This window comes from Natator depressus, chromosome 4 (genome assembly GCF_965152275.1).
Source record: "Natator depressus isolate rNatDep1 chromosome 4, rNatDep2.hap1, whole genome shotgun sequence".
Taxonomy (NCBI): domain Eukaryota; kingdom Metazoa; phylum Chordata; order Testudines; family Cheloniidae; genus Natator; species Natator depressus.
This window is the reverse complement of record NC_134237.1, coordinates 78,799,733-78,819,628: the sequence shown is the minus strand read 5'-3', so window position 1 is coordinate 78,819,628 and position 19,896 is coordinate 78,799,733. Positions and strand designations below refer to the sequence as shown.

General features: G+C 44.4%; 1 protein-coding gene and 1 pseudogene across 1 annotated transcript; both read left to right on the top strand.

The window, feature by feature from the left end:
• Window positions 1-16,412: 16,412 nt before the first annotated feature.
• Window positions 16,413-17,081, top strand: LOC141985892 (claudin-22-like). The gene has a single exon (XM_074950074.1). The coding sequence runs from the start codon at window positions 16,413-16,415 to the stop codon at window positions 17,079-17,081; it is 669 nt and encodes a 222-aa protein (XP_074806175.1).
• A 1,511-nt stretch (window positions 17,082-18,592) lies between these two features.
• LOC141986956 (claudin-22-like) lies at window positions 18,593-19,129 on the top strand (annotated as a pseudogene).
• The last annotated feature ends 767 nt before the right edge of the window (window positions 19,130-19,896 follow it).

The window sequence follows — 19,896 nt, the reverse complement described above, 5'->3', positions numbered from 1 at the left end:
ACTGGCCACCAGGAAATTTAGACTAGAAATTAGACAAAGGTTTCTAACCATCAGAGGAGTGAAGTTTTGGAATAGCCTTCCAAGGGAAGCAGTGGGGGCAAAAGACCTATTTGGCTTTAAGATTAAACTCGATAAGTTTATGGAGGAGATGGTATGATGGGATAACATGGTTTTGGTAATTAAATATTCATGGTAAATAGGTCCAATGGCCTCTGATGGGATATCAGATGGGGTGGGATCTGAGTTACCCAGGAAAGAATTTTCTGTAGTATCTGGCTGATGAATCTTGCCCATATGCTCAGGGTTTAGCTGATCGCCATATTTGGGGTCGGGAAGGAATTTTCCTCCAGGGCAGATTGGAAGAGGCCCTGGAGGTTTTTCGCCTTCCTCTGTAGCATGGGGCACGGGTCACTTGCTGGAGGATTCTGTGCTCCTTGAAGTCTTTAAACTACGATTTGAGGACTTCAATAGCACAAATATAGGTGTGAGGTTTTTTTTGCAGGAGTGGTGAGTGAAATTCTGTGGCCTGCGTTGTGCAGGAGGTCAGACTAGATGATCATAATGGTCCCTTCTGACCTAAATATCTATGAATCTATGAAACACTAACTTAACTCACTATTATGTGTCCTAGATTGATTGGCATCAAGGAGATTTCCTAAAATTATGCCAAAGAATCTCTGTTAGCCCTGGTCTACACTCCAGGGTTAGGTCGATTGTATAATGAATGCATCTACACAAGAAACCCTGTTCCATCGACCTAAAGGGCTCTTAAAATCGACTTCTGTACTCCTCCCTGGCGAGGGGAGTAGCACTAAAATTGACCTTGCTGGGTCAAATTTGGGGTAGTATGGATGCAAATCTACGTTATTGGCCTCCAGGAGCTATCCTAGAGTGCTCCAATGTGACCGTTCTGGACAGCACTTTCAACTCTGATGCACTAGCCAGGTACACAGGAAAAGCCCTGGGAACTTTTGAATTTCATTTCCCATTTGGTCAGCGTGGCGAGCTCAGCAGCACAGGTGACCATGCAGTCTCCTCAGAATCGCAAACAAACTCCAGCATGCAGCGAAGGGAGACACTGGATCTGATTGCCGTATGGGGAGAAGAATCTGTGCAGACAGACCTCCGATCAAAAAGAAGAAATGCTTATATGCCAAAATCGCACAGGGCCTGATGGACAGAGGCTACAACAGGGACACACAGCAGTGCCGCGTGAAAGTCAAGGAGCTCAGGCAAACCTACCAAAAGACAAAGGAGGCAAATGGCTGCTCTGGGTCACAGCCCCATACATGCTGCTTCTGTGATCAGCTGCATGGCATTCTAGGAGGGGACCCTACCACTACCCCACCACTGTCCGTGGACACCTGCAAGGGGGGAGTCTCATGCAAATGGAGGAGGAGGAGGAGGAGGAGAATGCATAGCAGGCAAGTGGTGAATCCATTCTCCCCAGAAGTCAGGGAGCCTGACTTCATCACCCTGGAGCCAATACCCTCCCAAGGCGAGATCCCCGACCCTGAAGGCGGAGAAGGCACCTCTGGTGAGTGCACATTTGTAACTACAGTACAGGGTTTAAAAGCAACAGTGTTTAATGTTTGATTTGCCCTGAAGACTTGGGATGCATTCGTGGTCAGTACAGCTGCTGGAAAAGTCTGTTCACGTGTCTGGGGATGGAGTGGGAATCCTCCAGGGACATCTCCATGAAGCTCTAACCTAGTCAGCAAACAGCGCCAGCAAGCTTTTTAATGTCTAAAGGCACACTCTACCACCATTCTGCACTTGCTCAGCCTATAGTTGAGCTGCTCCTTACTACTGTCCAGGCTGCCTGTTTATGGCTTCATGAGCCATGGGAGCAAGGGGTATGCTGGGTCTCCAAGGATAACTATTAGCATTTCAACATCCCCAAAAGTAATTTTATGGTCTGGGAAGTAAGTCCCTTCTTGCAGCTCTCAAACAGCCCGGAGTACCTAAAGATGCAAGCATCATGCACCTTTCCTGGACATCCCATGTTGATGTCGGTGAAACGTCCCTTGTTATCCACCCGTCCTTGCAGCACCATTGAGAAGTATCCCTTGTGGTTTATGTACTGGTTGGCAAGGTGGTCCGGTGCCAAGATAGGGATATGCATTCCGTCTAACGCCCCACCACAGTTAGGGAAACCCATTGTAAAGCCATCCACTATGACCTGCACAGTTCCCAGAGTGACTACCCTTGATAGCAGAATGTCAGTGATTGCATTGGCTACTTGAATCACAGCAGTCCCCACAGTAGATTTGCCCACTCCAAATGGATTCCCGACTGACTGGTAACAGTCAGGTGTTGCAAGCTTCCACAGGGCTATAGCCACTCACTTCTCAACTGTCAGGGAAGCTCTCATCTTAGTATTCCTGCGCTTCAGGGCAGGGGAAAGCAACTCACAGAGTTCCAGGAAAGTAGCCTTACACATGTGAAAGTTTTGCAGCCAGTGGGAATCATCCCCTACCTGCAAGACTATGCGGTCCCACCAGTCTGTGCTTGTTTGCTGGGCCCAGAATCGGCATTCCACTGTATCAACCAGCCCCACTGCCACCATGATGTCCCAATTGCCACATCCCATGCTTTCAGGAACGTCTGTGTCCATGTCCTTATCACAATCGTCCTTGTGCTGCCGTCTCTTAGCCAGGTTCTGCACATACTGCAGTATAATGCGCGAGGTGTTTACAATGCTCGCAACAGCAGCGGTGAGCTGAGCGGGCTCCATGCTTGCCATGCTATGGCGTCTGCACAGGTAACCCAGGAAAAAAAGCGCAAAATGATTGTCTGCAGTTGCTTTCACGGAGGAGGGAGGGGAGACTGACGACATGTACTCAAAACCACCCATGACAATGTTTTTGCCCCTTCAGGCATTAGGAGCTTAACCCAGAATTCCAATGGGCAGCGGAGACTGCGGGAACTGTGGGATAGCTTCCCACAGTGCACCGCTCCGTGAGTCTATGCTGGCCACGGTAGTGAGGACGCACTCTGCCGATTTAATGCTCTTAGTGGGGACATACATAATCGACGGTATAAAATTGATTTCTAAAAATCCACTTGTATAAAATCGACCTAATTTCCTAACGTAGACATAATTCTGCTCTTTCTCCCCCAAATCTGTTGTTTAGTCTCTGAAATCACTAAACTGTTACGCATCAGAGCCCTGGATTAAGAGAAGATGTAGGTTTTGACTAATACTGCACTGGCATATTGGCTCACACTCAGATAATTCATGTTCCAACACTACAGCAAACTGACCAGTTCTAAATAAAAGGATGTTCTTAAAATGAGAGCTTAGACTGACCAACTTTACAGATTTAGAAGAGCCAAAAGACCAACCAGAACATGCTGTACCTGAACGACTGCACTTGCAGTGGCACTTTCTGGCTCTGTTCCCGTAACCAACACACAACCTTGGAAGTATTCTCATCAATTTTTCAGCACTTAAACCCTGTTTCTGTTCCTCCTTTGATTGTTCAGCCTGTAGAGGGGGAAAATTACAACATCCAGCAATTGACAATTTCAAAGATGCTGTAGGAGGAAGAATGTGGAGTTAAACCCACAGCCCAGTACCACTTGCTATCTGTCTCTCTAGGCTTGGCTGCCAGGTGTAACTTCTGTCCAGAGATTTCATTTGGGTTGCCCCACAGTGAGTTCCATGCAGTTCCTCCAGTATTAACTTTCTTTCCTTGGGAGGTGTTAGGATTCATGATCTCCAGGGTAGAGCCCCCACTTTGGAAACTTAGTTCCCAATGCCTGTGAGACTAAGGATGAATGTCTGAAGATACCATCAACTTGGGCCATCCATGTTGTACAAAATGAGTCTTGGGACAGAACAGGATCTCAGTTAGTCCACTGAGCAATCTGCTTAGCTGTTAGTGGAGCTTCTCCTTCTCTGCCCAAAGCTGGAACTACTTCTTGAGATACAGGGTTGTCCTCTGGTGCTTAATCCCCCAGCAGCCAATTGCAGCTGTCCGCATCACCAATTGCCTGTCCAGGCTTAGCGATAAGCTGATACTAATAGGTTGTTAGCAATAATGCCCAACATTGCAGGCATGCAGAAGCCAAAGGGGTAATAGCTTTGGCCTCCCCCAGAAGTCCTAAAAGTGTCTTATGGTCACTTATTACAGTGACTAAGAGATACTGGTGGAACTTCCTGACTGAAAAGACAATAGCCAAGCTTTCCTTATCTAATAGGGAACACCGTTGTTCTGCAGATGGTAAGGAGCGTGAGGCACAACAGACTGGCCTGCCAGTCCCTTCTTCCATTCAGTGCAAAAGTACTGTGCCCACACTTTAGGGTGAAGTGTCAAGTAAGTACCAGGGCACACTTGGGGTCAAAATGCACCAGGAGTTTGACTGACTTCAGAAGCTCTTTGATTTCTTTGAAGGCAATCTCCTAATCCTTATTCCAGTGCCACTCTGGCCCTTTTTTGAGCAATGCATGAAGGGGGGAAAGCTATGTTAACAGATTTGCAATGAATCATCCATAGTAGTTTTAAAGGCCAAGGTACGCCTGGAGCTCATTCACATTTTCTGGAATCAGGGCTACTTTGATGGCTTTAAATCTTCTCTTTTAATGGTTGCAGTCCTTTCCCTAAAACATAATGCCCTAAATAACCCACCTTCTTGGCCATAAAAACATACTTTCAGCACTTGAGTTGCAACCTGACTTCCCTTAACCCTCGTAGGACTTCATCTAGGTTCTGGAGATGTTCTACTGACTGTCGTGTTGCAAGAACATGGTCTAGATATACCACGATATGGAGCAATGCAGCCAATAAACCTTCCATGACCCTTTGGAAGAAAGGACAAGCAATTCTGTAAATTCTGAATGGTAAGCAGGTGTACCAATAGAGTCCCTTATGTTTATCGATAGTGACCACAGTTTTCGAATCTTCATTCAGGACTAACTGTTGGTAAGCAAGCATATCTAGTTTGGTAGAACAAGACTCCACCCGCCAGCTTGTTGTAAAGATCTTCTATCTAATATGAGGAATGGGATAGTGCTCCAAGTGGGTAGCCTGGTTTGCAGTTTGTTTGTAATTGCCGCAGATAGGTATGGAGCTGTCAGCTTTTACTACAGGTACTCCCGGAGCAGCCCATTCAGAGAATTTCACTGGCCAGATAATCCCCACAGTGTCTAAATGCCACAGTTTCTCTTCTACCCTGGCTTGTAGAGCATAAGGAATGGGGTGGCCTTGCAAAATCGAGAGCATGCAGTGGTATCTACCTGTATTTTCACCGGGAGATTCTAGAGCTCTCTCACCTTATCTATAAATACTTGCTCATGTTTTTCCAAAAGGTCAATGATTGATTTTGTGCTTATGTGATATGAAGATCCCAGAAGTCTTTTCCGGTCCAGGTTCAAGATGGAGATTCAGTTCCATCCAAAAAGGTTTGGCCCTGTCCCCGCTACTACAGAGAGAGGTAGACAAGCCCTCAGCGGTCCATACCTTACCTTGACTTCCACCCTCCCCTTTGAAGGACTTGAGTATTGCTTAGGTAGGGGATAAAAAAGTCAAGCTGGGGCATGCATCAGAGGTAATTTTGTAGGTCACTTGCCTCCAAAACTGTAGCCCTGTGCCAAACTCCATTTTCACATTCTGCCCATTCAACTGAAGCTCGATTAGGATTGGTTTCTTACAGGAGTCAGTCTGATTCAAGATAGCCTATACCTCATCTTACTCCTCCCCCTCTGATTCAAAATCCCCAGCTGATGCTTCTTTCACACGGCGCGTCCTATTCCCCCCCCTTTTGTTCCGGGTATCCCCATATTCTGTGCCTCTAGTTCTGCAGCACCTAGCCAAATGTCTCTTCTTTTACACCACCACCACTGAGGCTTTATGCCTGCACACTGTATGACAATGATCCCCCACCCCACACATCGGTAGCATTCCCTATTCCCTCTAGCAATAGCAGGTCACCTTCATGGTGTGGCTTGACTCTCCCTTTCCTATCCCCCAATCTGTTGATCCACTTGGCCGGGATTTGTGAAAGGGCGTGGCTGCCTCTGGTGGCCATCTCTAGTGCCACAGCAATATCCATGGCCTTTTGGAGTTTTAGGGTGGGCTTTGCCAGAATCCTTCACTGCATACCTTCATTGTTGATGCCAGAAACAATGCAGTTGCACAACATATCCTCCAAACCATTTCCAAATTCCAAACTTTGCGCTGCCAGCTGGCGTAGACGAGCCATAAACTGCGAGACAGATTAATAAGGCACCCTGAGGCAGGAGTTAAATTTAAACCACAAGACACTAACAGATGGTTTTGGTTCATAATGATCTGTCACTGCATCAGATGTCACCATTCCAGGACTTCTTGGCTCCAGGAAATCAATAATCAGTCCATAAGTCGCTCAACCCACAACACTGAGGAGGATTTGTTTTGTCCATTACACCATTAGCCAATAGGTAACAGCAGATGCAGTCTACATAACATGTCCATGTTTCCTTCTGACTGAGGTTCAAATTCCCCACCCTGCTGTGGTATGCCATTCCCTTGTGTGGCTGAAGAACCCAGAATCTGCACCTCCACGCTTCCTTGGAGTCTCACTCTGGCGTTTCAGGTCACCTAGGCCCCTTCTCTCCTCTCAGGAAAACAGCCGTCCCAGCTTTTCAGGAGCACCACAGTCCAGGTACAGTGTTTTGCACCTGTCAGTCAGTATACCCTCGTTGCCAATGCTACAGCTGCTCAGAGGGTGTGCATGGAGCACAACACTCCAGGCCTGGTCTCAACAAATGCTTCTTTATTAACACACAAAATGACCCGTAAGGACCAGGCTAAACTCCCCACACAGAGTACATGTCTAGGGCCTATTCTAAACTAACTATCCTGAATGCCCAGGATACAAGAAAAAGGCACTTAGCACTTGACAGTACTTGGCAATGGGCTAAAATGCCAGAGAGGACATCAGGTAAGTATTCCTTGGGATGAAATAATATAGATCTTAAAACAATCAACCATTTTCATTACCTTATCTCTCTCCTGGTTTCTATGAATATAGTCATGACATTATCCCTATCCCGTGAAGCAGAATTAATCAGGACTCCTGCAATCTCAAACCACTCAGCAGTACCACCTTTTACAACACATCATGCTTTAACGTTGATTCTGCTCCCTGCATCTCATTTCCACCCCACACATGCAATGTCAGGGGTCAGCTGAGAGACGGAGGCGGAAGAGCAGTGCCTGCGTGCATGGTGCCCTCACTGACACTAGCTTGGCACACAGAGTGAACTGTGGGCTCCTGCAGCTGCTATACTCTCCCCCGCCCCCTCTGCCCCACCCCCAGCAGCCCAGACCCTTGAGCAGGAAGAACATGACTGCCGTCCCTTTCCCCCTCAGGGAGCGGCTACAGCTGAGGACTCAAGGTTGGAGCCTCCATCTGACTCCAACTCCCTCTGCCAGTGAAAGGCAAGCTGGCAGCTGCTGAGAGAAAGAGAGGAGCCACTGGCCTGCCATACCCTGAATTGGTTAGGCAGAGCTGCTTCCTATTTGGTTTTGTCTGCTTGTGACAGGGGATGGAGGAAAAGGAGTGGAGCAAGCTGGAGAGAAAAGAGGCAGGGGAGGTCATGATGGGGGGAACAAAGGGAGAGAAGAACATGAATGGGTTTTAGTGAATAACTGATGCATTCTCATGCATTTTTAATTTTTAAAATTTATTTGTAATTATGGTTTTTAATTGAAAGTTTTCTCAGTTTTAATATGTAAGGGGAAAACACCAAACATTGGACCAGCTTACCAGGGGAGGTGGCGGACTCGACTTCACTTGGAGCTTTTAAAATGAGATTAGATAACTGTCTAAACGAAATACTTTCATCCAGTTTCTGGAGAACGTTCTATGGCCTGTGTGTATGGTGGGGGCAGGCTGGATGTTTGTTGCTTCAGGCCTTGGGGTCTCTGAATCTGTGACATGCACCTGTTCATTCCCTCCTTTCATGGGCCATGAGGAGAACAGAAAGCTCTGCATTGCCCTCAGCATGCTCAAAACACTTGCATCTCGGCCTTAAGAAAATTACTGTAATCAAATCTCATGCTTCAGGGCTTCAGCTGCTTGCCTGCAGGGGTCAGGAATAGTGTGTGTCTGCGTATTACACCCATATTAAATCGATGTATATATGTGAAGAGCACAGTAGACATATAGACAACATAACACCCATATTAAACCAAAGTGTTATAATGAGTGATGGGTAATGCTAGAGAAGATTACACTTCTCACAACTCAGACAAATTATTTTCTTGGAAAGAGGTACATCATTCAAGGAAATCACATCTCCATCAATAGTCAAGTAACAAGATTTCATACTTGCAGTAGATCAGAACTACTGTGTTCTAGATTAAAAAATCCTTATTGTTCAGACAATCTAGTTAACCCTAATTTTTAATTTTGGATTGGGATGGTGTTAGTAAAGTGTTTTGTGGGGCTTGGGCAGTTAATCTTGGAATATTCTTTATTCTTCTATTAAAAAGGATGGCAAATCCATGTTTCATTTTGATCTTTTGACTAAGCCTGTAAAGTACAAACAGTTTTACCTTGTATTTATCTCTTCCTATTCCCTTTCCTCCTAGATCTTCTTGTTCAATTCCCATTAGCCAAAAATCTGAAATAAGGTGTTTCATAGGAGTGAAAGGTCTTGCTTTCAGAGAATGAGTTTCATTTCTTTTAACTAGACTTGTATATTCTAATCTTAGAGTCTTAAGGGATCTCACAGTTTCTTTTACATACTCGCAAGGGCTTTTTAAAACATATCTATCACATTATATCAGACTGCGGTAAATGCCTGGTTGCTTCCTTTTCAATAGCTGGTAAAGCAGATTCTCTCTCATCTATCCGTGTAAGAGACACGGATAATTCTGCTGTGGTGGTTTCAGTAGGAAGGAAGTTGCACCTACCTTTTCTTCCAAAAGTCTGAATAAGCCAACAGGTTCCTTCATTATTATAAGATACAAGAGATTTAATTAGATAATTTAGATATAAATGATCTACTTCAGATTAGATTTAAGAATGTTCCAAGTGGCTGCTAATATTTCTCCTTTCTTAAAGAAATTGTGCATAGACTTTAACACAGAACACGCAATATAATGGGCCAAATCCTCTCCTGTGTTAAGGTGTGCTGGATGCTGGAGATGGGGGCAAACCATTAGACAGTTGGTTACAGCTCCCTGATTCTTTCCTTGTGCAGCTCCAGACCATTCCTTAGCGTATGCCAAAGGACCACCAGCTAACAACTACAGGAGTACATTGGTGCTTTGGCCATACCCTACCCTACCCCAGCCTCACACCATACATACACGCCACAGAAGACAGAGGTGGCATAGGAACCAATTACATTCATTTTATTCTGCCTGAGAATTCCTCCAGGGGAGGGGAATTTTCAGATGGCCAGAGGCAGCCACTATCCATCCCTCTTTGTGCTGCCAAGCAATGCAAAGGGGCCAGATTGGACAAGAGAATGTGGTCCAATGTTATTTGTCTGGCTTCTATTCAATTCCATGGCATTAAATGCAATTGCGTCTATCCTTTTCTCTTGTAACCTCCGTACACAACATGCTCACATTTATTCCATTGTCTGCTAACTTTAACAGCATCCAAAACAATCCTACTTCTCAACACAGGGAAACCGAAACAAATTATTTAGAAATTATACCAAAATGAAGTCACTTACTTTTTGGCCCTTTTTATAAATGATCTCATCTAAATTTTGAATGGATGTTTTATGAAAAAGTAATGATCCTTGAACTGATTTATGTGTTTGATTAAGTAAACCACTGATATGTTTTTGTTTTGAAAGGGGAAGAAAACAATCTGTATAGCTTGCCCCAATACCCCCACCCCTCCGCATGGTCCCTAAATTCCCTTTTCCAATTCACTATCTTGACAAGGTCTAATAGAATATGTATTTATAATCAGGGATTCTCTCCTCCCCCCCCCAATTTGTCAGCTCAGTGTTCAGATTGCATCAGTTGCTACGGACTACTGGCAACTTCTGTGCACCCCCCCAGCTGCTAGTCCAGCTCTACCTAATGTCCAAACTAAGTTGATAATGTTTAAATAAAGAACATTTGGGAGGGGGTGAGAACATGGAGGGTATTTTGAAAAATAGTATTTCTCTAAGCACACGATTTCCTGCCCTGTGCATGAAGCGTTCACAGGAGGAAACAATTCAATGCAGTGTACTGCACTCTGCTGAAACCCCCAAACACTTACCGGAAAGCACAGAAAAAGTCAAGTGATTAATGAAAAAGTGAGGGGATGAAAACTTAAACCTTCAATATCTCCAGAAAACCAAGGACCGGTGGTTCTGTTCAGCACTGATTATAATGTACTTTCATCAAATTTCCCCTTGCAGCGCTTGCCTCAGGTTACTTCCTCACAAAGATTCCTTTATATGGCACAAAATAAGATATTCACATAGGTTAGAGATGCACTGACCACTATTCAAAGAATAAATAGCCTAGTCACTTCATGGAAATACCAGGCACACAGCTTACTCCTGCTATCAGAGTAGTAAAATTCACTACTTGGACTTAAGCTGAATATTTCTGTTGGATACAGATCTGTTTTAGTTTTCATGTTTTTCAGCAACCAACGGCTTCCTAATGTTCTTTGGAAGAAAATATATGTATATTGGGTTTCGATACTAATGAGACCAGCTCTGGCCATCAAGATTTCCAGGAGAAATGATGTAATTCTAAAACCTCTGAAGAAAAATAAATCGCATTAGAGTAAGATTCAGAATCCAGATGGAAACGGTTTTATAAGTAATGAGGGAAAAGTTAATGTATTTGTTTGAACAGGATGCTATGTAGACAGACTAGAGTTTAAACCGCCCCCCCCACCCCACTTAAGACTTGTCACGCTGGAAAGAACTGGAGACATCAGTTTGCAGACTGATACTTGGAGCTATTTAAAATGAGTGATACGCTCTCAAAATATTCTTTGACGTTATTTTTAAAATCATAGGTTCCAGTTCTGTGTCAGGTGTTGGGCACTGTCAGAGACGGGACACTGGACTCGAGAGACCATGGGTCTGACCCAGTATGGCAATTCCTACTGTCCCGCTGTTGCAGGGAAGAATTCAGTAACAGTGTCATAGTGGACCACTAACAAAATCAGAGTGGGAAAGTCCCCCTGGGCTTTGCATTGAACAGGCCTTCCTTACATTCAAAAAGTCTCTTTCCAAAAATCTCTCACATAACCTGAGTTCTCTTAGAAACCCCCAAGAACTCTGACGTGTTTATGTCAGGCCACCACTCATTACAGAAGTGTGGTCTCAGCTTTTGTTTTACTTAAAAATGAGCTGGTATAATGAGACAGACAGCTCTCATCCCAAAGATCTGACAGTGTCAGTTGGGCTCCTGGGGTGGGAGTGGGGTGGGCAGTGATGGCACTCTTCCAAGCTCTGCCCACAGAATAAGCTCTCGCCACAGGAGACAGGACTCACAATAGATTGTGCTGTTGCAGAAAATATGATCCCACATGCTCTGTGGGCTCCTTGAGCTCATCTCCCCCTTACTGGGGTCCAGGTACTCCCATGGGCTCAGCTGGACTCCTTGAGCTTGGCTGCCTTCTCAGCAAGGCTTGGATGAACAGGCGGCTGGTGAAAATATTCTTTGTGGGGTTTGTGTAAAACTGTCAGGCCGTGCTCTCCAGTGCACGGGGGGCAGGAGATCACTGCGTATGTCATGGCCTGGTGTGGAGAGGAGGAAGTTGGCGAGCGAGTCCACCACGCACTCACCCCAGAGCAGAGGCTCCTGACCTGCTGGGCTGGGCCTGGGTTCCCACTCTGGCTGGTAGCTCTTGCCATTTTCACCTTTGCTGTGGTGGGCTCCGCCAGATGGAGGGACACCCACTAGCCATCTGACCACCCCAAGAGAACAAGGAGGTGACAGGGACAGGTGAAGGGAAAGATCATCAACCCCACATAACACTCTAAAGTGAAGATGGGATGCTGATGCCAAGGAGTGAGAGGCCCTATGTGGGACTTCCTGGGTGAGCCATCGGGGACTGGAGCAATTGAAGAAGTCGGGGGTTGGTGCTGCCAGGAGTAGAGGGGAGGTTTTAAAAGGTGGGTGTATTGGGGAATGGGGTTTGGGGGAATGGTGAGCAGAGGGCTTGGAGAAGGGTTTTGGCAGGGTGATTTATGGAGCATTTATTTGGGAGGTTGTGACGGGAGGGGTTTATTTGTGATGTGTGTTTGTGTGATGGGGGTTGGTGTGGTGGGATAGGTGGAAGGCTGTGGCCAGAGGAAGTTTGGTGGCGTTGAGGTTTATTTGGGGAGGGGGGAGAAGCTTGGGTGTTTTTATCTGGGGATGAAGTAGCAGGGGGCTAGATGGGTTTAAGCAGGGGCTGGGTGGGGCTGTGAGGGGTTTGAGGGAAGCAGGGGAGAGCTGTGGGAGGGGCAGGTTGCGTGGCTATGACAGGGAGGTTGGATGGGGGCCAGTGGAAGGGCAGGGTCAGGGGTTGGGCTGGGAGCAGAGGGAGCTGTGTCCTGGTGGCCCCAGCTGGATCCCCTCCTCTTGAGCCTCTTCTGTCCTCCATCTCGCTCATCTCCCTCTCTGGTACCAGCTCCACTCATGGGCACCAGACAGAAATGGCTTGCTGGGGGCACTCAGGACAGACTTTGCCCCCAGCACGACGCTGGGCTCTCAGGACTCTCCCTCCTCATTCTGCTGCTGGGCAGCCAGGTGGTGCAGCACTGAGCTGGCCCTGGCACTGCTGGATCTGCAGAGCTGGACTGCACATGAAGGTGGCAGGATCTGGCCCCCCTCTAGCCCTAGCCAGCCACTGCCTATGTTTGTACACGCCACTGGGCTTCTTCACTTGCTTGTGGGGCCCCCTTGCCCCTCTGGGCTCTGCTAGGCTCTTTCTTGATTGGAAAGCTTGGAGAAAAGTGGCAGCTTTCTCAAGTCTTTCGAGAAGTGCCAAAATGAGCTGCCACTTCCAGTAGCTTGTGCAGATTTTCATCCTATAGCTCTCCTTTCTTATGTGCTTTGATGAGCAATGAAAGAGTTAATACTTGAAGTGACAATGTAATTTTCACTGGGTACTTGAGAGGTGGCAGAGGCTGCCTGAGCCCGAGCTCTGGTGGAATGGATCCTAATCTGTACAGGTGGGTCAAAATGGGTCACCCCGTAACATGTCTTATAACCCGGGACCTATTGTGACAGTGTGAGTGGAGATTGGTTGGCCCTTCATTCTGTCAGTACGCGTTAGGGAACAGTTTTGGAGAATTCCTAAATGACTTGGTTCAGTCTGGATAGTAAGAAAGAAAGCTTGATAATATCCAAGGCATGAAGTTTAGCTCCTCCAAAGTGGAGTGAGGTTTGGGGAAGCATACAGCTAAACGGATCATCTGATTAGGATAACAATCAGAAATTAGAAATTAGTAACCTTAGATAAGGGCATCAAATCACTTGGTTCTTTTGGAATATTATATAAAGTAGCCCCACCGTAAGGGTTTACATCTCGCTTATTCTTCTGTCTAAGGTTATGGCCACTAAGAAGGCAGTCTTTATAGATAAGTGGTACAAAGAGCAGACTTCCAAAGGGCAGACTACCAAAGGCTCAAAAGGCGGCTCCATCAAACTTGTTAAAATGGTACTGAGGTCCCAGAAGGGCAGGGTCTCTGCTTCGTGGGAAAACATGAATGAGACCCTTGAGAAATCTAGCCGCTGTCGGATGAGACAACAGTCTGGCCTTCCCACCGGAGGATAGTGATCAGAGATAGGTGCCAGATGCACTGCAAGGGAGCTGATGGAGAAGGCCAAATACTTTAACGTGAGCAGGTAGTCCAGGGATGGCAGCCATCAGTGCTTCCAAGAGAGACAGATGATTCCCCGATACCCAGATAGAGAGCCTCTTCCATTTAGCAGCACAGGTAAGACTGGTGGAATCCTTTCTGTTGCAGGCTAGGATGTGTTGTGGTGTAACTCGTTTTCCACAACAGATGTACTGAACTATTAAAAAGCAGGATCGATCAGTGGATGTTAGCTAGCTAGCATCCAGGCTGTGAGGTGAGGGGGCCTGGGGCTGGGTGCAGGATTTGTCCCCTTCAACTGCGAGATGACATCTGGGAGCGTTGAGAGCGTAAGTGGGGGCCGTGTTAATAGGTTAATGAGATCGGCAAACCAAAACTGTCTGGGCCACGCCCTCATTTGAGATGCATTGTTTGATCTTGAGGGAATTAGAGGGTAAGCATACACGAGTCCGGATAGCCGTAGGATCAGAACGACATCTGACCGGAAGCTGGAACTGGATCCTCCTCTGGAACAGAACCTATGGCGGTTGGACACAAAGAGATCTAAACTCAGGCACCCCCAACCTGTGCAAGATGTCTTGCAGAATGGAGTCCTTGAGTGGTCCTTTGTGGTTGTCTGAGTATTAATGAGGGGGATGGTGCCCTAAGGTGTTCTGTAGGCTACGAAGGCGCAGGGGCCCTGTCATAAACACACAGCTAAGGGTATCATAAAATCCCTCCTTTACCTGTAAGGGGTTAAGAAGCTCAAATAACTTGGCTGGCACCTGACCAAAAGGACCAATAAGGGAAGAAGATCCTTTCAAATCTGTGGGGGAAGGTCTTGTTTGCGCTCTCTTTGTTTGTGTTCTCTTGGGACAGAGAGAGGGACCAGGCAGGAAAAAACCCTCTCCTAAAACCCTACCTGAAATAAGCAGCTAAGATTACAAAAATTCTAAGTAAAGCAAGGAAATGTGTTAGCTTATCTTTTGTTTTAGCTTGTGAATGTTCCCTATGCTCAGCGGGAGGTTTATTCCTGGTTTTTGTAACCTTAAAGCTTTGCCTAGAGGGGAATCCTCTGTGTTTTAAATCTTATTACGCTGTAAAATTACCTTCCATCCTGATTTTACAGAGGTGCTTCTTTTACTTTTGTCTTTATAATAAAGTTCTGCTTTTAAGAATCTGATTTGTTTTTAGTGTCCTAAAAACCCAAGGGTCTGGTCTGTGCTCACCTTGTTTACCTATTTGGTTTGGGGATTGGGGGCATATTTTGGGGAAACAGGAACGCCAAGTGGTCCTTTTCCTGAATCTTTGCCTAACTCACTTGGGTAGTGGCAGCAATACTGTCCAAGGACAAGGAAGAATTTGTGCCTTGGGGAAGTTTTTAACCTAAACTGGTAGAAATAAGCGTAAGGGGTCTTTCATGCGGATCTGCACCCCAGAGTACAGAGTGGGGAGGGAACCCTGACAGGCCCATCGGTGTGACACTGACTGATGTACTTTTCCTCAAGGGGGATCACTTCCTGACACAGCAGCAACGAGCAAGTTCCTCCCTGTGTGTTGATATAGTACATTGCAGTGGTGTGTCCATGAGTAGCTGTACTGTGCCAGGAGGAAAGCTATGCAGAACAGCCCTCAGTCAGGATGAGAAAAAATAGATTTCAGAGAAGCACATACCAGGGCAAAAGCATGATGCTATATATGGGTTCCATGATTTCCCACTGACCCTGCTTATTTAGGGCCTCATATGGGAAGGTGATGAGCATTTCCTACCACCAGGAATAGGAAACAACCTCAGCACCCACTAACTTAAATTGGAGTTGAGCAAATACTCAGCACCTTGCAGGACTAGGCCCAGAGAGTACAGGGGACAACTTCCACTGATTTAAAATGGTCACAGCTGCATTTTCTTCAGTTTACAACAACTGAATTTCTGCTCTGAATTCATTATGATGGGTGGGAGTCTAGAATTGTAATGGATTGCTTTCTTTATGGCACTTTGATTATTTACTCACTTCTCCTTTGCCCCTTAAATGGGTCAGACGTTAAAAGAAGCCCATTTTAAGAGAAACAAACATAGAAAAAATGAAACATACAAGGACCTTTTACAGAGAGTCTTCCCAGTGCTTGTGACATAGAACAAGAGAGTGGAGAATAAGCCACTGTGTATGTTGAGGAAGTCTAAGAATAAAGATTATAGGGAAACAGTCTACCTTTCTTTACAAGGCCTCGATTTACATCCCTGAAATGTCAAGTTTTGCTATTACAATGAAGTCCTGTTGAGGACAGAGCTGGCTTTTTATCACCACTTAAAATCTAATTAATCCGTATTGAAGCACAAAGATTTCTGTTGTATTTTAGGGTGAGGGGTCATAGAGCCTTCTTTGTTCATCCGCAGACTTGTAATCATCAGGCACTGGAAGGTAACAGATCAAATCTTGATCAGAAAGCCTAACCCATGGTTTAGCAGAGTCCTTCGTCCTTTACATGAAACATTATATTCATGAAGAACAAAAAAGTGTTTCAGAGTTTTCAAAGGGTTAATATCTAAGCTTATATTCAGGGCACAAAGAACTAAGATCATCATAGCTCCAACCACCACAAAAGGTATCAGCCCTTAGAGAGACGTTCCTCCTAAAGCTTTTTGGACTGTGCTCTTCTAATGGCTTTAGTCTACAGAACTGTGATGCAATTAAATGGCATTTTTTTCTCTCTGTTTGGATGGTTTCTATCCTGTCTCACTACCTATTTACCTGACTGGAAAAATCTCGCTTTAGAGTTAAATGAATTCGAGACCTGGACCATGGGACTCTGGCAAATTTGTGTTTCCCAAGAGGAAGGGGGAATTCAATGTAAGGATTTTGATTCTTTCTTGGCTTTGCCTCCAGAGTTTCGGATTTCTAGGATTTTGATGTTTGTTTCAAATGGATTAGGACTTTTGGGCTTCTTCCTTTCAGGTTTTGGGTTGGACTGTTTGAAGATCGGTGAAAGACAACAGGAACTAAAGAAACGGCTACTACTGCTTGGAGGAATACTCTTCTGGATATCAGCAATTACAGTCATGGCCCCAGTTTCTTGGGTTGCTCACACTATAGTCGAGGAAAATTTTGATGAGAATATCCCAGAGATTATTCCCAAGTGGGACTTGGGGGAAGCACTGTTTGTTGGCTGGTTTGCTGGAATATGTCTTATACTAGGAGGGTCACTACTTAATTGCACTGTCTGTTCAAAGGAAGTCCATCCATCCTCAGTCCATTACACAGTAACAGAAATGCAAGATCACTGTCAACACTTGGAAACTGAAAATAGTCCTGAAAATCTAGGAGTTTAAGTAGTACAGACAGTCTTCTCTTTCTTTTCAAAACTCTAGCACAAGGCAGAAGCTTGTTCCAATAATGATTCAAAGGACTCTTTGTTACTTAGCTGATTCACTAAAGTTGTGTGTCTAATTCTTTCTTCCTGTAATTGTTCTTTCAAAGTGGTGTCGTCGCTCCGGGGGGCAAAACTGTTTTGTTTCGCAGCAGGACATTAAAGCTATCATGACGGCATGGAAGAACCACTACTTTGTTTTGCTATTAAAGCTGAACTGTAGACCCCCAAAATGTATAAGGTTGCTCTCTCATATGTTGGTTAAGAGCCAAAAATGTTAAGTTTCCTTTTCATATGAAGCCAATTAAGTGGAATTCAAAGGCTTTGACTCCCTATGGCACAACCATCCACCTATCTGATCCAGTAACATTTTCATGATCTAGAGTATTTCCCACCTCTACAAATACCCTCAAAATACTTGTACTCTGGCTATAGACTTTTGCTACAGAGAGAAGGAGATCTCTGTGTAGGAACTGTGTTTCTTTATCCAGGAAAATTCCCAAAACCCTAAAAAGACTGGCAGAGATCTCGTTTTTTTTTAAAGCACTCTTAGTTTCTTAAAAATGCTGCATGTAATTCACCAGCATCACAGGCCAGTGTCCCAAAACAGCTAGTCGTTTGTTATCCCAACCTACTATGGGGAAAACAAGACACAAAAGTTAACCTGGATGTTCCGGCACCTGCATATTTCAGATACAAAGAAAAAAATTAAAGAGCCAGGGGTGGCTGAAAAATACCTAGTTGAAAGAGTTAATCTGCTCATAAGCATTTGCTATTTTATAGAGTATAGAAACTGAGTTTTTAATCATGAATACTTGAACGGCATTCAGTGAAAGATTTCGGTTAAACTTTTATCATATATAGCAGTTCTTGTACATGTAATTAGTCTGCTTTTAAACAAATATACTTCTTAAAACTTCGTAAAATAAATGCAGTATTTCTCACAGGCAGACAACCTTATTTGTTAAGCTATATAAAGTTTGCATGGGCTTATCCAAATATACGGAACGTGAATTATTCAGGTTATGAATTATCCTCCCAAATAATGAGTTAATTAAAAACATCCGGAACTATTAAGACTACTTAGTGAAAAGGGTTGGAGTATTGTTACCCCAATAGTGATAGAAAGGGCACTATTATTGAGTGTATGCTTTTCTGTTCAAAGACCAGCTATTTTCTGAAAAGCAAAACCAATGGAATATGAGCCCAGCTCCAGCCACATCTTTGAAATACTGATTTATCACGTTATTTCTCTATACTCAAAGCAAATCCACAAGAAACCAGATAAAACGAAATCTGTCAAAAGTCCTTTTACGAAATAGCATATAAAAGGAGGGAATTATTTCACAGCTTACAAAGTTTATATTTAGCGCAACAAGCACTAAACAGAAAATGTATCTGTAGTAGCTGGTAGAGATATTCCTGAAGCGTTTGGACTCTATTATTAAAATGGATTTAGCCCACATAAGTAGGATGCAATTAGCTGGAATTTTATTATTTTTGTTAGGATAGGTTTTTACTGGTGCTTATAATAATTTGTCAGACTGGAAAAATCTCAGTTTGGGTTTAAATGAACTGGAGACCTGGGCCATGGGACTCTGGCAAACCCGTACTGTTCAAGACGAATCAAGAGGAACACAGTGTAAGGACTTTGATTCTTTATTAGTTTTGCCTGCAGAGTTCAGGATTTTAGTGTCTACATCGAATGGGCTTGGGCTTTTGAGTCTCCTGATCTCTAGTTTTTGGACTGCCTGAAAAGGGGAGCTTCACAACATGAACTAAAAGAAACGACTGTTTACTGCATAAAGGAGTACTTTTAGGGATATCTGGAATCTGAACCTTACCCCCAGTTTCTTGCGTTACCCATGTTATGGCACAAACATTTTGGAATGAGGCTATTCTGGAGATTGTCCCAGATGGGAATTCGGGAGTGCACTATTTTCTGGCTGGTTTGGTAGATTCTTTGTGATACAAGGAATCATTACTTATATGCACAGGTTGTTCAGCTAAAGATCACGAATAGTCAGTTTGTTATGCAGTGGCAGAAATTCAAGATACTTATCAACTTTTGTAGATCGGAAATATAGATCTGAACGTTTAAGAGACTTTAAGAAGGGCAGATATCCATTTCCTTTAAAACTCGACTAGAAGAATCAAACTTTTCAGTTCAGGATTTGTAGGTTTATCTGACACAGACGAACCACCTCACCTACAAGGTGTTAGATTTTTAAAAAACTTTGTTATTCCCTTTAATCACCAAGTTAGAACACTGCACCCTTCCTGCAAGTCCGGTAAACCATTTTCATGTTCATTGTGGAGAGAAAAAAACAATTGAAACTTAACAGTGATTAGACTAATTACTTTGGTTGTGTCTGCTGATATGATAATACAGTTTATGACTGTGCAGATCTGGTAAATAAAATACAAAATCATAATATATGGATGTTTAGTTTAAAAAGTTACCACACATTTTCACGTGTTGATCAATGTATCTGTCATAGAAAAATAACTTACTATGGATCTAAAGTATGAGTTCTGGATTTTCTATTATGGAATATAGGCTTGATTCTATTCAATTAAATGGAAAAAAAAACTCCCAGTGACTTAATTGAGCAAGAATTTTTTCTTTCACTTACGTATTTCCAACACTCAAGAAGCCTAAATATTTTGCATTGGTGGATTTGCTGTGACAAGAAGGTAATGGGCAAGAAAGTTCTCGGTGTCCATTAACAATGTTTATGCAAGACCCAGTGGGGTAGATCCTCAGGTGCTGCAAG

Coding starts and splice junctions, on each gene's coding strand:
- LOC141985892 (XM_074950074.1), top strand. CDS start 16,413: ATGGCTTTAGTCTACAGAACTGTGATGCAATTAAATGGCATTTTTTTC.